The 19,824-nt window shown below is 36.8% G+C and overlaps 1 protein-coding gene across 3 annotated transcripts in view; it reads right to left on the bottom strand.

Annotated features, from left to right (window-relative positions):
- Nucleotides 1-9,963: 9,963 nt before the first annotated feature.
- SNX13 (sorting nexin 13) overlaps nt 9,964-19,824 on the bottom strand; it is a 119,020-nt gene continuing 109,159 nt past the window's right edge. For all 3 annotated transcript variants that reach the window (XM_039388609.1, XM_027738945.2, XM_027738944.2), the window contains exons 22-26: nt 18,869-18,940; nt 16,923-17,068; nt 15,100-15,168; nt 14,019-14,131; nt 9,964-13,522 (exon numbers count right to left, since the gene is read on the bottom strand). In XM_039388609.1, coding sequence (XP_039244543.1) covers nt 13,275-13,522; nt 14,019-14,131; nt 15,100-15,168; nt 16,923-17,068; nt 18,869-18,940 — 648 coding nt within the window. In that variant the 3' untranslated portion in view covers nt 9,964-13,274. The remainder of the gene's footprint in view (nt 13,523-14,018; nt 14,132-15,099; nt 15,169-16,922; nt 17,069-18,868; nt 18,941-19,824) is intronic.

Genomic DNA, 19,824 nt, shown 5'->3' with positions numbered 1-19,824 from the left:
CGCATCTTGTAAATACCTCCAGGAACAGCAGCTCTACTGGGCAGCCTGTTCCAGTACTTGCCAACATTTTCAGACAATAAATTTGTCCTAATATCCAATCTGAACCTCCCCTGGCACAACTTGAAGCCATTTCCTCTTTTCCTGTCGCTTGTTACATGGGAGAAGAGATTGACCCTCACCTTGCTACAACCTCCTTTCGGGTAGTTGTAGAGACCAATAAGGTCTCCCCCGAGCCTCCTTTTCTCCAGGCAAAACAACTCCAGCTCCCTCATCCACTCCTCATAGGATTTGTGCTGCAGACCCTTCATCAGCTTCGTTGCTTTTCTTTTGCTGCATGGTAAAAGGTCTACTGCCTTCTTCCCCCACCGGTCTGGGGTGGGCAGTGGAGCTGTGTATGAACTATTTAAGAGACACAGGGCAAGAGTTCTGGTCTGAGAGAAAAAAGTCATATAGATACTACAGTACCCATGCAGTAGGGACCTGCTAAAACAGAAAGGTAATTATTCTAGAAGTCTCATTTTATAGATTTGAGTCAACTATGCAGAGCTGATAAAATAAACCTCTGTATTTTCTTCTGTACAGAATCTTGCTGCACTTTCAACTGGGAAACTTTCTTGTTTCTCTTGACTGAACATATGGCTCCTCTCAAAAGAAGCCTCTTCCTCCCCATCCCTTGCAGAAAAAGGATGCACCACTTCTTACAGACTTTGTTTGTATGTTACTCCTCATGCCTTTTCAAGATGTGCTGGGGCTGAAATACTCTGAATAGCAACTTTTATTGCAGGAAAAGGAGCAAACTTCTTTTTAAGCGGTCCTACTTTAGAGCCAAGTACCTTAGTCTTTGTTTTTGGTTAGGGAATTTCTCTGTACTTAGAAAAATAAAAGTTCACCAGGATATAGAATGATCTTAGGAAGTTCAATCCAGTCTGCTCCCACAAGGGCTAATTAATCAAATATATTTTCCCAGTGTTTACTTCTCTTCCAAGCTTCACTTTTATTTTCTCTGTCTCAGTATGACAATCTTAGGCAGCATCACCCTTCATTAGAAAGAATGGAAGAGAAATTCAGCAGCTTCTACAGATTAACCTGTACATGCTGAAGTTTTATCTGACATTTCTGTAATCAGCAATAGGCACACAAGTAACATTATTTGCCATATCAGCCTTATGATACCTTTTTGAAAGGGCAGGGCTTAATGTGAGGGTTAAAGTAAACAAGGAAAAGTGAGGCAAGAGAGAGGGAAGACTGCCAGCCTGCCATAAATCTCTTCCAACATTTTATACAAACCTACTTTCTGAGTTTAGCTAGAAATCTGTGAAAATTAGGTGCTACCATCTGCACATTTTTGACTCAAAGAAGTGGCAATCAGCACAAGTAAATATAGGCAAATAAACAAAACAATAGTCAACCTAATAATTCTATTATGACAAACTTGCAAGACTGAAAGAGATGAAAAAAACATACGGAAATTCAAAACAGAGAACCTTCCAATTTTTCTGGCATAACTTTGCCAAATATCAGGCACTATATGGAGAGCAAACCTCAGAAAAATGAAGAAAAATTAACCTTTATCGCTCAATTGATGTATCTATCTCATGCATCACACCAGGGTGATTAGGAAGGCGATTCCAAGAGCAGACCCAGGTCTCCTACCACCTGCTGCAGCAGCCACCTGACTGCACCAGGAAACCAGAATCTCTGCTCCACATTTGCTTGAGGTGCATTTGCCATACACAGAAAATAGGTCTAAGAGAACTATAAAGTAGTACAGCTGGGACAGTTTCTTGAAGGGGGGTGTGCGAAGTCTATTGCAAATCAAAATGAGCATGTGGAGGGTTTTTTTAAATATCATTTGCCAAAACTGCCAAAAAGGACTTTTTTCTGACTTTTGTATGGGATCTCTCTGCAGCTTAATTTTTCCTGCTACTACTTCTACAGGTTCTGGGGGACTAAAAAGGCCATGTACTCTGAAAACAACTACAGCAGGAAAAGCAGAAAATTATAATAGCCCAAGTTAAAAATATGGTCTTTGTGATAGTGCTCTGGAGAAGTAAGATTGCACTTGCCAAGGCTGAGGGAAAAAGCAAGCTGCAATAACCTATATGATGATAGCCTTAACACGTGTTAAATTTCAAGCTTCAAGCAGTCACCGGCTGTGACAAGAGTGACTTTTCCAAAAATTCCTCTTTAGTCATCATGTGCGAGCAGAGATTTACTAAAAATCAAAACCTGAAGACTGAAAGATTGTTTCTTCTCAAATATCCATCCCACATCCATGAAATACATGCAGAACGGGGGTAACATTTCAATAGATGTCAGATCCTTTGCCCACCAGGAGCTTTTACAAACGCACAGAGGCAAGAAAGTAATAGAGAAGGGCAACAGAGAATGATCTGCTGAAACTAAGTACGATATTAATACAAACAATGCAATTGTTTTGGGTTTGGGGAAAATAAGAGTTTCTAGAGCTTCCTTACACAGCCCCTGCGAGCTGGCAGGGCTGACAGCCACTTCCATCCAGGTCTTTGCCCTTTCCACCTACAAGATCATGTGTCTGATGCCTGCTCTGCCACCACCATCTGCAACCACAGCCTGTGCTGAACAAAACTCTGTTAATTTAAATTTTGGTGGTTTTTTCCCCACGAAGTCACAAATATTACCCCCCCCCCCAAAAAAAAAAAACCAACAAAAAAACCAAAACAAAAAACTCCTAACCAAACTAAAACAAACGACAATAACATAAAACAAACAAAACCACAAACAAAACTGACCAAACAACCTTCATGCAGCTTCTCAGTTTAGGACCTACTTTCAGGAATATGTTTTCAATCTAACTACTTATTCAAAGACAACTGCTACCATATTCACTCTTCGGAACAGCTCTTTTGGGAGAAAAAGGAGCAGTATCATTTTACATAGAGAATGTACTACTATACAGGTGCTACTTTAAAACCCTATGTTTAGTGCTATTCAGGACTGTTTTATACTACACAGGACTCTTCCCAAATTAAAACAGGAAAACTTAGTAACGGCAGTCACAGTAATTGTGACAATGAGTTTTGTAAGGCAATGAGCTTATCAGGATAGAAGTATCCTGAGCTAACAGGTTTCAGTGGTAGTCAGATAACAGATTAGCTTCTGTAGAGCAAACTGCCTATTTAATAATATTCACCATGACATGCACACACCAACTTTTAGAAATTCACAGAGCTGACAGAAGACAAGAAACATTTGCTCAAGGAGAACAGGGCTGGCAATTTTCTTCCTTCTTGACCTGCAGCACCAAGATCCTCCACAAAGAGAAGCTCCGGAGATAAGACTGGCTTCTGTATCCTACAAATTCATCATCTTTCAGTCTGTCTGTTAATTTTGCCAGACAGCCATGCATCTTATTTTTGAAGATAGCTGTTCTGGAGAGGAAGGATTAAGCTATCATAGCCTGAGGTCAAAGAAATTAAATTTGCTACTTCTCTGAATGTCACTTTGGGACTGCCTTAAACTTTTCTGGGGCACAGGGGTGGGATGTTGGATTTCTCCAGCCCTGCTGCTTTTTCTGTGCTTTCACACGGGAGGGAAGGAGAATGCAGCCCGTACATGTGACACACTCACAATACAACTGCCAGGCAGCCTACCCTTCTGCAAATACCATTAGGAATCTTTTTGTTCAAAAAAACAAACTTAAATCAACATTAGCACCATAATTACTGCAAAGCTGATGAATGGGCCACTCTGTTACCTAAAGTCCATTTTAATCCCAAAACAACATAGTTAGGATGGGAAAGACTTTTCAAAGGTATTTGAAATATGTATACTCCATTTCGGGTCCAGGGAATCAAGTTACCAGCCTGTAAGTGAGATAAGGCAGTAAGAGAGCACCCACATCCCGGGTGGCTGCGGGACTTGGGTAATTTGCTCAGCTCAGTCCTTGGGCTGAGCAAAGTCCCTGGTAACACCAGCTGGAACGTGTGCCCTGCAGCCCCGGACAGCTGGGAGGAGAAAAGGCCAGTCACAAATTAAATTAAGAGGTGTAATATGGTGTGAGAAGAAAAACAAATTGAGATTGTGAAAACAGGTGCCAACTGACATTTACTCAATGCTCAGTCACACTTTCCTTTCTCTCTATGTGATTAGCAGCTAAGCTGAATTAGGATAGATTTCATGCTTCTGTGACCTTCTAGAACCCCTCTATGGGAAAAGAAAAACACCTGTAGCCGGAAAGTTTTTTCTAAGAGGGTAAAAGTACTGTGAAGTTGGATTGACCAAGGCAAAAATAGGTGTATATGCTTGGTGACTACAACTGGATTAAATTTTACTTTTTAAAGAAGTAGCACTAAACATAGGCTTTAAAGTAGTACCAGGCTGGCAAAGTCATGGATTTATTTATCCAAATCATTCAAGGCTGTCTTCCTAGTTATTTTTCTGAGAATAAGCTGAAACTTATGAGGACCATCCTGAAGTTCTTGGGAAGGACCAAAGTCAAAAGCAACGAGCCAAGTTGTTCCCTGCAGAGCCTCATGCTCTTTCTATACCTCTGAAAGTAGAACTGTAATTTCATATTAGCTCCATTTGGGGCTCCAGGAAAGAAAGGGTTTACCTGGGAAGCATAGGAGATCATCCCAATACCACTACACCTGAGCACCATATTCCTCCACTGGAGCTATAGCTGCTCATGTCACATGTTGGGATGCAAAACTCTCCTTTCACTGCCTGGGCAGTGTCTTCTGTTAAAACATGGAGGCTCCTGTGGGCTCAGCACTGAGTCTGGCCCAGTCTCAGCTGGAGGACTCACCAGAGGTTTCTAGCTGTTTCTGCTCAGTGCAGACTCCACACAACCTGCTCCTACCCTCAGCCTCTCTCCTAGCAGGGAAACTACAGCAGATTTTCAGCAATTGGACCTGCAAACACACCAGTCATCTCTCTTGATGTGATTCAGATGTCAAGGAGGTCCCTAACTCTAAACCAACCTTCTGGTAGGATAATGTTAAGTAGACGACATGCTAGATTTAAATGCTAAATCCAGGATAACCTCCTTGTACATCCTCAGTCCTGGTAACTTCAGAAAAGTCTTCTCTGACAAAAGGATTGGCAGGTCTTTGGGATCAGAGAACTTCAGTAGGGTCTGTGGACACAGTGCAACTTTCAAAACAGACCTTTCCCTCTTCACAAAAGCACCAGAACTATCAGAACAAATGCCTTTGGGGGAACTTACTTCTGTCTGTGCGAGGATATGCCCATCCTGCATCATGCCTGGCTGCAGCAAAAATTCAGCCCTATCTTGTCGGGCTCAGAAACAGACTCATTCCCTCCTGCCCCCCTCAAACCAAACTGCAGAACATAATCCACCCACATACAACCCCAAACATGCTGCAATGCCCAAAGACTGAGTGCTAGGGGGGGAAATACTTCAAGCTACACCTTCCACTAATTAAGCTTACAGACTTTTGTGTGATAGCATGAAGTTTCAAAACTCTTGTCAGACAGCAGCATTGAATTAACATTTTTTTCCCAAAACCTTCCACAGCTGAACAGATGATGGCAAGCGTGCACCATAAGACCACTTTATGAAAATGTCAGGGGTCTTAGGAATAGTTCACATTCTCTGGCCTTCAGTTTCATGATCTTTATCATAGTAAAATGTTTTTGCTTATTTCTTGCACACCTGCTGTGTGTCAGTTTTCCCCCACTGCAGCTCCCTTACCACATGTACAGATCATACACAATCACTTTCTTTATACCCTGCAGATCTCAGGCACTATTGGGCTATCACACACTGATAAAAAACACAGCACATAAAACACTTTGTGAAGAGAGAGGAATGTAGACTGGGAACGTGATTCAAGGCTAGAATAAATGAGAACAGAGGTCTGGAACTTGCTGCCATGAAGTTTTGGATGGAAATTCATAAATATTTCTAAAGTATTTATTTTCATCTCATACGACCAATTATTCTTGTGAAATGTCTGCAGCAAATCAAGCCAGGAGACAAGCTCCTTGAATTTTGAAGCCATAAAGCATAAACAAAACACTCTGCAGGGAGCGGGAAGGATAGACAAGAAGGGGTGTAGATCCAAGAACTCCACTGCCTGACCTCTTTTTAACCTGTACAACTCAAGGGAGTATCAGCTCCTCTACTCCACTTCTTCCTAACTGCAGTCAGTAACTTCACTGCCTGTTCACGAGTACCTTGTCACATGCATCATTCAACTCTACACGTGCACTACGCAATCTCTTTCAAAATATATTTGCTTTTAGAAACATACTATCCCCTGCTTGTGTTTATAACAAAACAATTTGAGGAATAAAAAAATTGTTAACTTTTGGCTATATAGTTGAAATAGAGCACATTTTAAAAAGTGCTTTATCTGGTTAAATTTATTTGGAAATATTTTACTTCTTTTTTAAGTTAGTTTAACAAAAAACGGTCTTTCAAAGATATTCCCACACTGATTAAACAATTGCTGCTGCAAAACCTACTGAGCACCAACAATAAAAGAATTGCCTGGATTATTTCAAACATAACTTAAAACAAAATCAAGAGTAGAATTTTTTTAACTTGATGTTGAAAGCAAATATGGGAAATCTCAGGTAGTTATCCTTGCATTACTTTCTTCTTAGGACTTGTGAATTGAAACGACCTAAAAGATGTAGCAGGCTATTAGAACAGATTTTAACTTATATGTGGAATCGTTAATAGGAAAGAGAAGATTCATTTAAATGAAATTATTCCAGGCCCATAAAAAACAGGCACAGAAACAGAAGTCCAAAATGTGGTTTCTTTCTCATTTAACTTAAGGGAATGGCCACCATGTAGAAGGCAAAAGGCTACATGGTCAAAACAGGCTCAGACAGCAATTCAGGAATCATACAACAGAATATCCTGAGTTCGAAAGAAGCCACAAGGATCGAGTCCAGCTCCTGGCTCTGCACAGCACAACACCAAGAGTCACAACATATGCCTGAGAGTGCTGTCCAAACGCTTCTTGAACTCTGGCAGGCTTGGTGCTGTGACCACTGCCCTGGGGAGCCTGTTCCAGTGCTCGACCAGTATGCGCATTACTATTTTGTAATCAGCTTCTGCTAGTCAAGATTTCACTCTGCATTTATATTGAAAAAGCATTGTTTAACAACTCAGGTATTTCCATGCTCTGAACATCTGTAATGCCCACAAAACACAATTCATTGCCACATATTCTCTACAGACACAACCCCTCTACCTTTAAGCTAGTCCCACTGCTGTTTAAGCAATGCATGGCATCACTCAGAGTAAAGGTGTTTACACTGTTCATATTTTAAGAGAAACTTCATGAAAAACTTGAAGTAGCTGAAAACACTCCATGTTCCTGAAGAATATATGCAAATGTATGCCAGTCCTTTCTTTTATTTCCTTCACCATTTTGATGTGAGAGATTATAACTAGTATAAAAGTACTGATTAGACTAAAAAAAGAAAATAATCAACCAAAAACAATTCTTCAAAACAAGTGTTAAGCTTGTCATATTTTTAAACTAAAAAATCAAAAGCATAATTTTGTTTCTCTACACACAATTTTAAAATTGCAAAGTTCCACAAAAATGGACTGAAGGAGGCTTGTACGCAATACTAATGCTTAATTTACCTAATGCTTTGTAACACACACATACACTTATGTAAGTATTTATGACCTAATGTTATCAAAAGTGGTTACAGATGTGTATTTTAGACTTTCTTGTTTTAGGTTTCCTTAGAAGAAGGAAAATAAGATTTGCTGATTGATTAAAAAAATAATCAGAGAAAAAGTGGACATTACCTCTGGCAATTCCTAGTGGCGGTACTTGGTCTTTTTTGTCTTAACAAAAAGAGAAATATTCTCTAGCTGAGCTGACTGGTCAATGCAGATTTAACTAATTTTGATGTGATCAACAAAAGCAGTTTGCAAACACTAGGCAGTTTACTTGGAGAGTGCTTCTCTCGATCTGTGATAAAACCTACAAATAGCTAATGGGAAAGGAAATGAGTACTGCTTGTGAAATAGTATTTTTCTGGTGTGAAACGCTTAATGCAAAATGTTTAAGTGTCAGAACCACGCATGCACACAATATTAGAGATACATGAAAATTTTAATAGACCTGCAAAATTCAATTATTTACAGTCTAATTTGTTTGAGCAGTGTGAAAGTTTATAAAGTATTGGGATGGAAGGGAGGTTGGTGGGGGGTTTATTTAAGCTTTTAAAATAAATCAGAAGTTGAGAGATATTTCTGAGCCACCTCAGTTTTTCTTCTGCAGTGCTTTATTTTCAGTTTATTCAATCCTCTAAGTTAATGAACTAAGTTAGTGAGAATATTGTACTGCACATGCTGTTTCTAAATTCTGCGTACAAAATTTTACCGTTTTCTAAGAAATGGCTTAATGGACCCATTATGAGAGCACTTCTCTTTCAGTTTACTAAACTTGACCTGGCATCAAATAAATAATCAATACGGAAGTTTTCAGTTAAAGTAACTTTTAAAATTAAATGGTAGCTTCTCATGGATTCTTTTTAGTTCTAGTCCACAATACTAAAAGAAAAAGGCTATGATGGTCACAGAATGTCACCATGTTATATGCATTGAAAACAAATATTTCACCTGATTTTCATCAACACAGATAGCTGAAGCTGTGACTGTCATTTAGATATGAATTAGCAATCCAGGTTTCTCAACTATGAATTTAATAGATGATCTCATATATAAAATAAAACTCAATCACATTTTCATATGCCATTTAGAGTTAAGAGCATAACGAGTGCCTTCTCTCTTTGCATACAGACACCACCAGAATGGACACAGAATGCAGTAGGTTTTCTTTTCCCACCTCAGTCACAAGAAAATTCAACAAATGTTTTCCCGTCTAGTACCCACCTGCACTCTAGTCCATACAAGCTACTGATAATCTGTATTTAACTTCAGAAAACATATGACTGTTCAAGTAATTGTCCATGTATTCTTACTTCAGTAAGTTACCACTTTATTTGGAAAGAAGGCCACTTAATATCCTCTACAGCATCACCCATGAATTTAACTCCTGTCCCCAATACTGTCGAGTTAAGAGTCCACCTATAGTGGCATAGATGTTTCAAGCATTTAACGAAATAAAAGCTCAATTTCTTTTGAAATATATAAGTAAATTACTGTTTCCACAATATAATGTCCTTTCTTCCAAGAGATAAATTTTATGAAATTTGTAAAGACAATGCAGAGTGATGCTGACTACTCAGCTTCACAAAACTTTAGCAATTCTCACACATGCACTAGACATCAAAACCAAAATTAAACATAATGTGATAGACTGAAGAGTTAAAGAAGCCACAGACAAATATAAACCTCAGTTAGCAAATGGCAGATATTTTCGTGACTTTTCTAAAAGCAAGCTTAATGTGGAGTATATTTTTTGCAATGAAATCACCCTAGGATAACAGCTTCAACTAATAAGAACTTGCAATCTACTAGTGAAATTCCTGAGATGTGTCTATATCCTGTAGCAAGAGCGTGAAAGCTAGAGAGAGTGGTAAGCACTTCACTCAAGGGTCAAAGAACTAACATCTCTGTAGCTCAGGACATCTTTTTGATGAATGTGAAACAGCTGGAATAAATATATCAAGGGCAACAATTGTGGTCCCATGGTACATCCAGCTGCTGCAAAAATAAACCCGGGGGGAAAAAAGAAAGAGTAAAAAAACCCTGTACATCACACAGTCCCACTGTTTCTGTGTCAGTCCTTTTAAAATACAGGACTCTTTGCAAACACTGGCCAAAAATGAACATAGAGATTAATTTGTTAAAAGTAAAATCAGTTTATAAAACATTAAAGAAAAAATAAATCAAGGAATCATTGCTTTATTTAAATAGTAACAGTTTTATCTTCAGTGATTTTTCTATAGACTTGCAAAATATTTGTACCTGCTAGTGAGAAAGTTATTTTAAAAATAAACAAAGACTCATAACAATCCTGTTAATACTTTATTAGTGTAATTTTTTAGCTTTCTATTGGACAGAACATAAATGCAAACTCCAAAAAAAAAATTCAGAGTCCTCTGCCATTCAGTAGAAGTGACCATGGCAGCCTGTTTCATGTTCAATCTTTGTTACAGAAACGAGGGGAGGGGAAAGGGAGAGAAAAAGCATCAATAGAACAATTAGGCACACAGCTGACACACTGTACAATGATATGCACAAGTAATTTATAACAGTTCTATTTATGAGATGTGTTCTTCAGATTCTTCCTTTGTAATATATGAGCTTTGCTCAGGTGAGCAAAGATCATTGAGAACAAAGGAATTAACAAAAGAGTAACAAATTAGACTTTTAAAACAAGTCCTTAAATAAACTAATGCAACAACAGAATGCAAAAATTGCTCAGCTGAGAAGACATGTTTAACCTAGACTTCAGAACATTAAAAATTCATTTATTTTACAGCTATTCAAATACACATGCATTAAATGAAAATATTGCACAAAATTAAAATTTAGATTGTGGAATTTATATAGTTTTACTGTGGTACACATTCTGGTAGAACTTAAAATTTACTGTTTAGTTCTAGCAAACACCAGCAGCACAAGCTTGAGGATGAACCAAATGAAAAATTGCTCATTTTCTCTTAAAAATAATTAAGGCTAAAAAACAAGTGCATTTGTTGACAATGGCACAATTTTCAGCGGCCAGTCACAGCACCCAAAGGCCAGAAGATACATCCAGACACTTAAGTGCTGTATATTAACATTCAGTTTTGGAAACTTTCTAGGATAATAGGCTGCATGGGTTGACAGGGTAGATATTTTAAATCATCGACAGGAAAACCATTTAAATGAAGATACATACAAACTCAATTTAACAGAAAGTATTCATTTCTGATGGTTCTTGCCAGCCAACAGGCACCACTGAATTAGGAATATTCCATAATTAAATACAGAAGACTAAACTTCGATACATATATACATATGCACACATGCGTATATAAATGTGTGTATAGGTATATGTATGTAATAAATTCATTAGGTAAAACAAATAAAAAGCACGGTGTATTATGTTCAGTTCACATTCCTAGAGATATTATTTTATTTTTGTACAGAAATGTACCAGATAATTAAAAAAAAAAAATCCCAAATTTGTATATTATCACTATCCTCTTGAATTTTTCATGGTACCTACAGATAGATAAAAGGTTCCACAGATTTGACAAAACAGTATTTGAACTTCCCACTTTCATACTGAATAACAAATCGGTGACTTAAAAGACATAAATTAGATTTTGTAGGATTAATGAGATATTTACTGTATCACCAAGAACAACTGCTGAATGATCTGTCATCAGTCAGATATCAGTTATGCTTGAGCACCCTGACATTAGAGGAAGGTATAGGCATGTAAACAATAGGAGCTGGCTATGTTGTTTACTTCACACAGAACTCAAGGATTGTGTTAAATTCAAAAGCATTTAACCGTCACACTTTTACAGAATCTGCAGAGAGGAAGGGAGAGGGGTTCTTACATATTTACGAAGTTGTCTTCCTAAGGATTACAAAAGAAAGGGATTTAATTTACAGCATTTAGTTCTGCAATAAAGAAAAAAACAAGTGCACTTGAGCCCATGCATACTGTATGAGAATGTTAACAGTACAATATGATCATCATTAAGTAGTATGATAAAAGGCTACATTTCATTAATAGAGTCCATGAGAAAAAATGATCTATATAGAGGCTTCAGTCAATTTAACTAGGTCCTTCGAGAGCCTTCTATCTTCTCTTAGAATGCTTTCATAAAAGGTCTATGTTCCTCTCTCGCATAAAAGGACCATTTGTTCCCATTAAGACACAAATTACTCCAAGGATCCTCGGGATCCTTGGTCCATAGCTGTATCTTACCCTGTGTTTAGCATTCAGGAAAAAAAGGGACTCTATAAGATTACTTTCTGTTCACTCAAGATAGTGATGGTCAAACAGTTGGGGACTATGAAAAAGAAAACACAAACTGAGATATGCTGTGGCCAAACAAGATTTGTTGTTACTGTATTTTTAATTGGACAGAACTTCTTCACTGAAACTAAACAGATGGATGTGGGGCCTTGATGTCAAATTTGTATTAAAATTTTACACTATGCAAAAAATAAAAAAATTATTTAAAAAAATATTGTAGTTTTATCTCCTTTTTATTTTCATATATACACTGATATGCGTTCAGAAATTTCCAAGTGTTTGCATATGACAAATGAAATCTTTTACCTGTGAGGAACCAACTAATTCTAACATTTTTCCATATGAGGCTTACACACTAAAAGGCAAAGAATCTTCCAATTAAGTAGGACATAGTCTTTTACATCCCAAAAGTGTTCCAGATTTTAATGGGGAGTTGTGTGTAAACTGTGTCTTAGTGCAATTTCCTCAGCTTCTAACACAACATCCATTCTCTTTGAAACATATACCCCCTTCCTTCTACAACTATCAACTTGACATATGTTCATATAGACCAACTGAACATAAATATGATGCTCCTTCTCCACTGAAGTTACATGCAAAATGTATGCCAGGTGCTGTAAGAGCAGCATATGGCCCTTAAAGCTACAGAATACTCAGAATAAAGGGTTTGTTTCTACTGCATCTCTGCCTTTACTAAAACCCCCATTAGATATAATGTTAGTTTAATTTTCGAAACATGAAAGGTGACATAAATGTGGCATAAAAGCCAATTACCTCAACCTTCCTTTAATAAATGTACTTTTATGATGGGGCTATAGCTATTTCTCCCTTCTCCTATGAACCTACTATTCCAGAGACTGCTTTTCCTGTTAGCTCAGCCTTTACAGGAATGTTAAAATAGCTCAACAGAGCCTCAACAGTCTTAATGTAGAACAATTCCACCTGACTCTCACACATTGCACTATCTCCCAGTGCCAAAACACCCTTTTCTTCAATTGTATCACCATAGTTGTGCTTTACTTGAACAGTCTGGCACTTTTCACTGCTGGCAAAACATCGACTCAGGAACGGAAGGGATCAGCATTCTTGTATATTGGGCCAGTTTTCTTCTCAATGTTGCATGAAGACGCACCAAATCATTTAAGACACACAAACCTTTCTGGTAGTGGTTGAATTACAAGTGAAGATGAGAAGATCCACAGGTCTTACAGATGCATTAATAATCTAATATGTGACACTAGAAGACTGGTGCAGAAATGACAGCATGTGAGTTTGAAGCCCCAGAGAATATGCCCAAGTAATTAGTCCTGGACAAACATACACCAGCTTAATAGGTTTGAAGTGTCACCTTTTCTGTAAGGAAGGCGCTTGAGTAGAGTGTAGTCTCTGCTTATATCTCTGCATCTGCTTTGACCGTGAATGCAGTTTGTTGAAGAGCTCAGGGAACTTATTTTGTGGAAATAAGGTTTCTAGGAATCTCTCCAGAAACACGTACACCATTCTCTTATTCAGTTGACTATGCTGGAACATTTCAAAGACCCGAAGAATGCCTTTCCGCGTAGTCTCAGCGCCTATGATGTGCTTCAGTTCATCTACAAAAATAGTAGTTAGCCAGAAGTTTAAACTAAATTCTACATATTAACAAACATTAACTGAATGTTAAGTCTTTCAAACTATGTAGCCTGAAATTTGAAATCACAGTACCTCTATTATACACATCTTGATTAAATTAAAAGTTCTCTTAGAGTAGAAAGGATTTCTGAAAATTACTTCACTTTTACCCTATATACATGAAAACCATGTTAGTTTACAAGAAATCATACTGTATTGGAATATATTTCACACACTAAACTTAAATCCTCTAGTGGAGTTAAATACTGGGTTGCGTGTAAGAGCATTACAGTTGCAAATTCACAATACATGTGAAAATGTCCAATGCTTTAATAATTAGAAATCTCTTGATTTAAATACAGTTCATATGTTCAGTATTTCTTTTCAATACTTAAAACAATTAAGAAGAATATTGACATTTATTTCAGTAACAACATATAGTAAGGATTATTAGGCTTCAATCCCAGACTCACTCACCTGGCATTACTTCCAGTAATTTGGTCTTCCCTGCCACTCTTGTTCTCATTCTAATAGCTTTGTCCCTTCGTGGAACAGTCTCTGCTAAAATGCCGTTGGGCCAAAAAGCATCTCTGTAACAAAAGCAAATCTGTCAAAATACATTAACATTTTATCAAGTGAAAGGCTCTTTCAAATCCCTCAAAGCTACCTCATAAAATACATACAAGAAAGTAATTTGCACACAACCTAACATACACTTCAAATATTAGAAGAGGAAAAAGAAAAGGCGAAGAAGAAATCAAAAGCAAGTAGTACAACACACTCAACCTATTAGTAAACCATATACTTTTTAGTACAAGAATCAGATGAAATAAAATTGTAATAAAATATTACACACCAAAACCATTCAAATACCATATAGTTCTTACACAAAACAGACCTAAGCACTACACTGAATTAAAAGTGTACTTTCTTACTCGGTTTAATTAAAGAATATTAGAATACTCATAAAGTATGACCCTTTGGTGAATACCCTACTTTATGACTTTCACCCCAACAAAAAAAAACCAAACAGCAAACTATAGGAAAACAAATGGTGGGTAACTCTCAACAACAATGTAGAAGCCATTAAGAGTTTTAGGAAATTGAAAGACAGAGCCTTTGATACTTTCAAATTCAAACTTCAGTTCTGTTGTACCTGCTCAATGTGAAATGTATTATCTCAGAAGTAGGGCTCTTTTAGTACTAATTGTTATCCTTTAAAAGCAAGGCATGTACATGCCTTCATCGATCCAAACAAGACACTATATCCAGTAGGGATGAATGATGAAATTCCTAAGCATACCCGTATTCTAACTCTTCTAGACTGGTTAACAAGTTTTTTAAGGTAGAGGAGAAAACTCAAAAATACTCTTTTTCATATGACAATTACTTTCTCTCACTTAACATAGGTAAAAAGCAGTGTATGATTTGTATGATCCAACCGGTCTTCTTTGGAGTGATAATAATTTCCTCGTGTAAGAAGAATAGAAAGGATACATAGATATTAGACATCAATTGGCAAGTACTTCACATTTAACATCTATGATAAAAGACATACCTGAAGCGTTTCACTGCATCTGCTACTTGCTCAGGAGATGTCATCCAATCAACATGATCAACTATTTTTCTAAAATCAAAGCAACAAAGACCTTCATTTAATTTTTAGAACAGAGAACATATAAATGAAGCACTTTGAAGAGCACTCTAGGACAGACAAACTAAAACTTCAACTTTCTCAAATTTCATAAGTAGGTTCTATGATAGGCAAGGTAAACAGTGATTCTCAAGATAAAAATCTAAGCTCACTGATCACTCCCTAAAGGTGAAGCTTTTTTCTTTTTCAGTACGTGTATGATGATGAAGCTGGCTGGAAAAAATGGTGTTGCATCTCCCATCAGCATTAGATAACTGGTTTGCTCGTAGAGCACTCCTCTTCATGGAGCACTCAAAGTTCTGCTTCTGTAAGCAAAGGACCTATTCAGAATGTCAAAATATCATACTTATGTATGCAGTTACCTCATAACCCTTAATAGGAAATATAGATGGATCATTCATCAGACCTTCCTTCATCAGCACATACACACATATCCAAATCTAGGATGCTTATAGAAATGATATATGCATCAGTATATCACCATAATCCTGGGACTGTTTCCCTAACCACAATCTGAATTTAGTTTTCTAAGAAATAAAAAACCACAACTTTGCTGCAGAATGCCATTACATCCCAAGAACTTGCCAGTACAAGGTATGACTGCTGAAGCAGATGAAGCCATGAGTATCTAGAATGACTCCAAATGCAGAAGCAAAACAGTACTGCAGCCATCTCTCCAATAAGGAAGCAGTATGCTGTGCATAAACTCTGCTACTTATTCTACAATCTGGAAACAGCAAAAAGTATTCAGTCATTCAACAGGGCAGCATTTTCTTGGAAGCACAGGTTTCAAGGTAGTTGTCACCTGGCCAAGAGGCATTATTTGAGAAAGACCAAGTGCCATTTTATTACATGGTTACATCCCTACTGGTACCACAAGTCTATATGTTTAACAGTGATGATAAAAATGTCACAAATATACTTGTGAAGGGTAAAAAGTAATGATACAGCTAGGAATATTATGATAAAAAGTAATAGGAAACTACTTCTCACCTGCTAGAAATTAAGTTTTTGGTTAGTGGTACTAAATCCAAAGCGACAATGCAGTGCTAAATCTGCACCTAGAAATTTTTTTTGTTCTATTTTTTTTTTATATTTCAGAAACAAATTATTAGAAGGGCAATCCTGGAAACTGCATACCTCTAAACTGAAGGCAAGAAACATTACTTATTAAGTATTATTAACTGGCTTTGCATTTGCATGAATGAGGGTACATGTGAATTACAGAGCAAATGGAGGGGGCAGAACAGACCCCATAACAGTCCTTTTCCTTGCCCCCTTGCATCTTCTAAAGTGTGAGAGCAGAAACTTTACATAGCAACTCAGTATAGTTCACATAATTTGATAGTGTCAGTGTATCATTTGTAGCATGAAAGAGATGTAAGCAGAAATAGTGCCAAAAGTAATAAATAATATTATTAACAAAAAGTGTAGTGTAAAACACAGGGCAAAAAGCATCAGTATTAAGTGATGTTCACAGAAATTTGAATTCTTGTTGGTATGTGAAAGCTCTTTTGTAAGTTCTCCGGCACATAAGAGTTACTAAGAGTTACAGTGATGTTTTGTGTTTATCTCCATTTTGCACATTTGTTCTTGGCTTATTGATCCTCTTCAAAGGGGAATATATACAGATTCAAACCACAACAATTTAGTAATACCAAGAAGAATTTATAGACACAGACTACATAGTTTCACTCACACACTATTCAATATAAGAAAAGCAGTACCTGTTAATTGTGTCACCATATGTTGCTCTAATAAGTTGCTGAAGTAGATTTTTTATATTTCTTCTTAACCACTGATTTCTTTCCTTTAAATCAAAGACTTCATCCATAAGAAGGAGCATTACTCTCAGTGGAATATTGTCATCCACCTGGCCACCAAGAAAAAAAAAAAATCAGTAAACTTTTATTTCATTTCAAGAAAGCTACAGTTTTAGTAGCTCAGTATAAGCACAACAATGTGAAATCTTCCCTAAATCATCTGTAACACCATTAATAGCAAAGAAAGATTGAAAAGTAAAGATAAACTTATATACATTGAATTTTTAAAATAAGAAGAAATAATTATTTCAAAAGTCAACAGTTATCAAAAAAATTGAGTAAAATTAATACATGTCCTAGAGAGAGAGCTGGTTCCTAACCTCTTCCTTTGGTTGCCATGCTTCCAACTCTGGAAAGAGCTGAACATGAAAACTCTGGAAAGAGCTTTTCTTTTCTGTGGCATCATTTTCTTATGGATGCTAAAAACAACGACATTTCATTGCAACGAAGTGCCTTTTTTTTAGGCATTGTTCTAACCTGCATAGCTATCAAGTGGTTTGATGCTCGGAGATTAAGAAAAGGATCATAATTTTATTATTTAATAGATGACGTTACACAGATTAGTTTACAAAAAACACATTAGTATTATTATTTTGGTGGACCACACAACTACATCTTTAGATACACCTGGAACACAGACAGTGGGTTCATAACCCAGCTGGAGATTGTAGAGATCCATAGCTCGCTTTTACAGTACTGTTTCTCCATGTAAAATTCCATTCCAATTGCCATATTTTTGTCTAACTTAGTGACTGGAAGTTGTGAGCAAAGCATCTTAGAAGAGAAGTTGAGAGTTGAAAGGTTTTAAAATATCTGAAATCTGCCTTTAAGTAACATTTGATATGTTAACTTAGAAACTATCAAGAACTGTAGCTTCTCATCAGAAGGTCAATGAAATACCTATAGAGAAGCTGCTCATATACCTGAATTATATTATTTTGTTTTGCCCGTGCAAAACAAAAGTTCCAGGAGTATCAAAGATGTTTAATTCCAACTGTAATTACAAACTTGGGGATACTCTTATTTTGTGAAAAATAATGTGGAAGAAGAAAATCCAGAAGAACTCAAGGCTATGTTAGCTGAGGAAAAATACATCTACCAAGCCTTCATAGCAGTTATGTACAGGAAGACAAACTGAAATGCTGTGATGTGACCAAAGAACTCAAAACATGAAGGGCAGAGCAGGTGCAGATTTATGACCATAGCAAATTGCATATAATCACTGGTAATCTTATGGCTTTTCTGTCCTACTTAGAGATAAAAGGTTTTTCCCCCAATTGTTTGCACATATATGATCAATGTTTCAATCAAAACAATAACAAAATACCATAGCTTATGATAACACCAGGAGCTTAAACTTCATTTTCAAGTTGCTAATATTACTACTTCACACTAAAAGTTTATTATTCAGAAACACATCCTGAAGGTTGCTTCACAATAACATAGCAAACACTTCTTTTGATCCACTGAACAAATGCTCTTTAAAAGGTCCCATCAGAAATCGGATCCATAAAATGTCAGCTGAAATTATGCTACCAGTCTGGTACCACACTATCTTTAACAGAAAGAAATTGGAGGGAGGAGTGGAAAAAAAAACCAAAACAACCCCCCCAACCACAAAACACAGAAGCAGTAGTATGTACACTCTCACAGTTCTTCCACATTGTGTAAACCATTTCAGTACTAAAAAAGATGTTAATTTTACAAGTATTTAAGTTTCCTTTTATAAATTTAAGAACTATTTGTAATAATGTCAGAAAACAATAAAAAGTATAGTTTAACATAGAATAAGTAACTCATTCCTTCGCTTTCAGAGGAGTCAACTTTGAAAGGACAAATGTCAGACTCACGTTGTCATCAATTGGCGCTGCAACACGGCAGTGGTCAGGATCTGAATAGGTTTTCTGGATCAGAGGTGGCACCTATAATAAAAAAGATTATGTTTATGAAGGAAAAAATACTTTGGAGTATGAATAAATCAGATAAATTTTCATAAACAATTTGGTTATGAAACTAAAACATTTTGGTCAAAAGTCCAAAAGATAAATATACAGCAGTCCTTTCACTTCCAAAACCAAAAATCAAATGTAGATATTCTCCTATAGCTATCAAAGTTATCAACATCTTTAAGACAATCCACATAATTCCTCAAGTGCCCAATGCTTCAACTGAAACCCACCTAAAAACTCATATGAGCCTGATACTGCTTCTGGCATTTCCTATTGATCTTAAGTCCTGCCTAGTCACGGACTTCCCCATGAGCATAACTGCAGATATACTGTTGGTCACACACCAGGGAAGTTACCAGCAATGAGAAAGTCCAGAGACAGTCATTTTATCCCACAAGAATTTAGAAAACCAAAAACAAAACAAAAAAACCCACCAACCGCCCCCAGCTACTGATTTATTATTCCCTTTCATGGTTTAAGGGTTAACTCACTCATCTCAGTTGCTGTTTTACATCTGCCACATCTAACTGCTTTGGTAACACAAAATGGGACAATCCCTGACCAGACCTCACAGCTACACACAGAAAGAGGAAGACAAGAGAAATGAAGGAAAGATGAAGATGTTATTACAGGACTTCTAGATGGCGTGCCATGCTACTGATTCCCCACCTCTAAGCTATTATATTTTAGAAATGTAAGAGATGAGGAAAGATGGCTAGAAAAACAGAAAGAAAACTTAATTTAAATCAGAATTCAGCAAGGAGTAAGCAGAAAAGAGGCTATCTCCCTGTTCTAAGTTTCAAAATATATGGTGGGATTTTTTCCTCATGAATGCAGCAGATGCAGGAAATTAGCTT

The sequence above is a fragment of the Pipra filicauda genome, unplaced genomic scaffold, assembly GCF_003945595.2.
Source record: "Pipra filicauda isolate LSUMZ 115617 unplaced genomic scaffold, ASM394559v2 scaffold66_size7647185_pilon, whole genome shotgun sequence".
In the NCBI taxonomy this organism is placed as follows: domain Eukaryota; kingdom Metazoa; phylum Chordata; class Aves; order Passeriformes; family Pipridae; genus Pipra; species Pipra filicauda.
The sequence above is the reverse complement of the archived record's forward strand: the minus strand, read 5'-3'. Positions and strand labels throughout refer to the sequence as shown.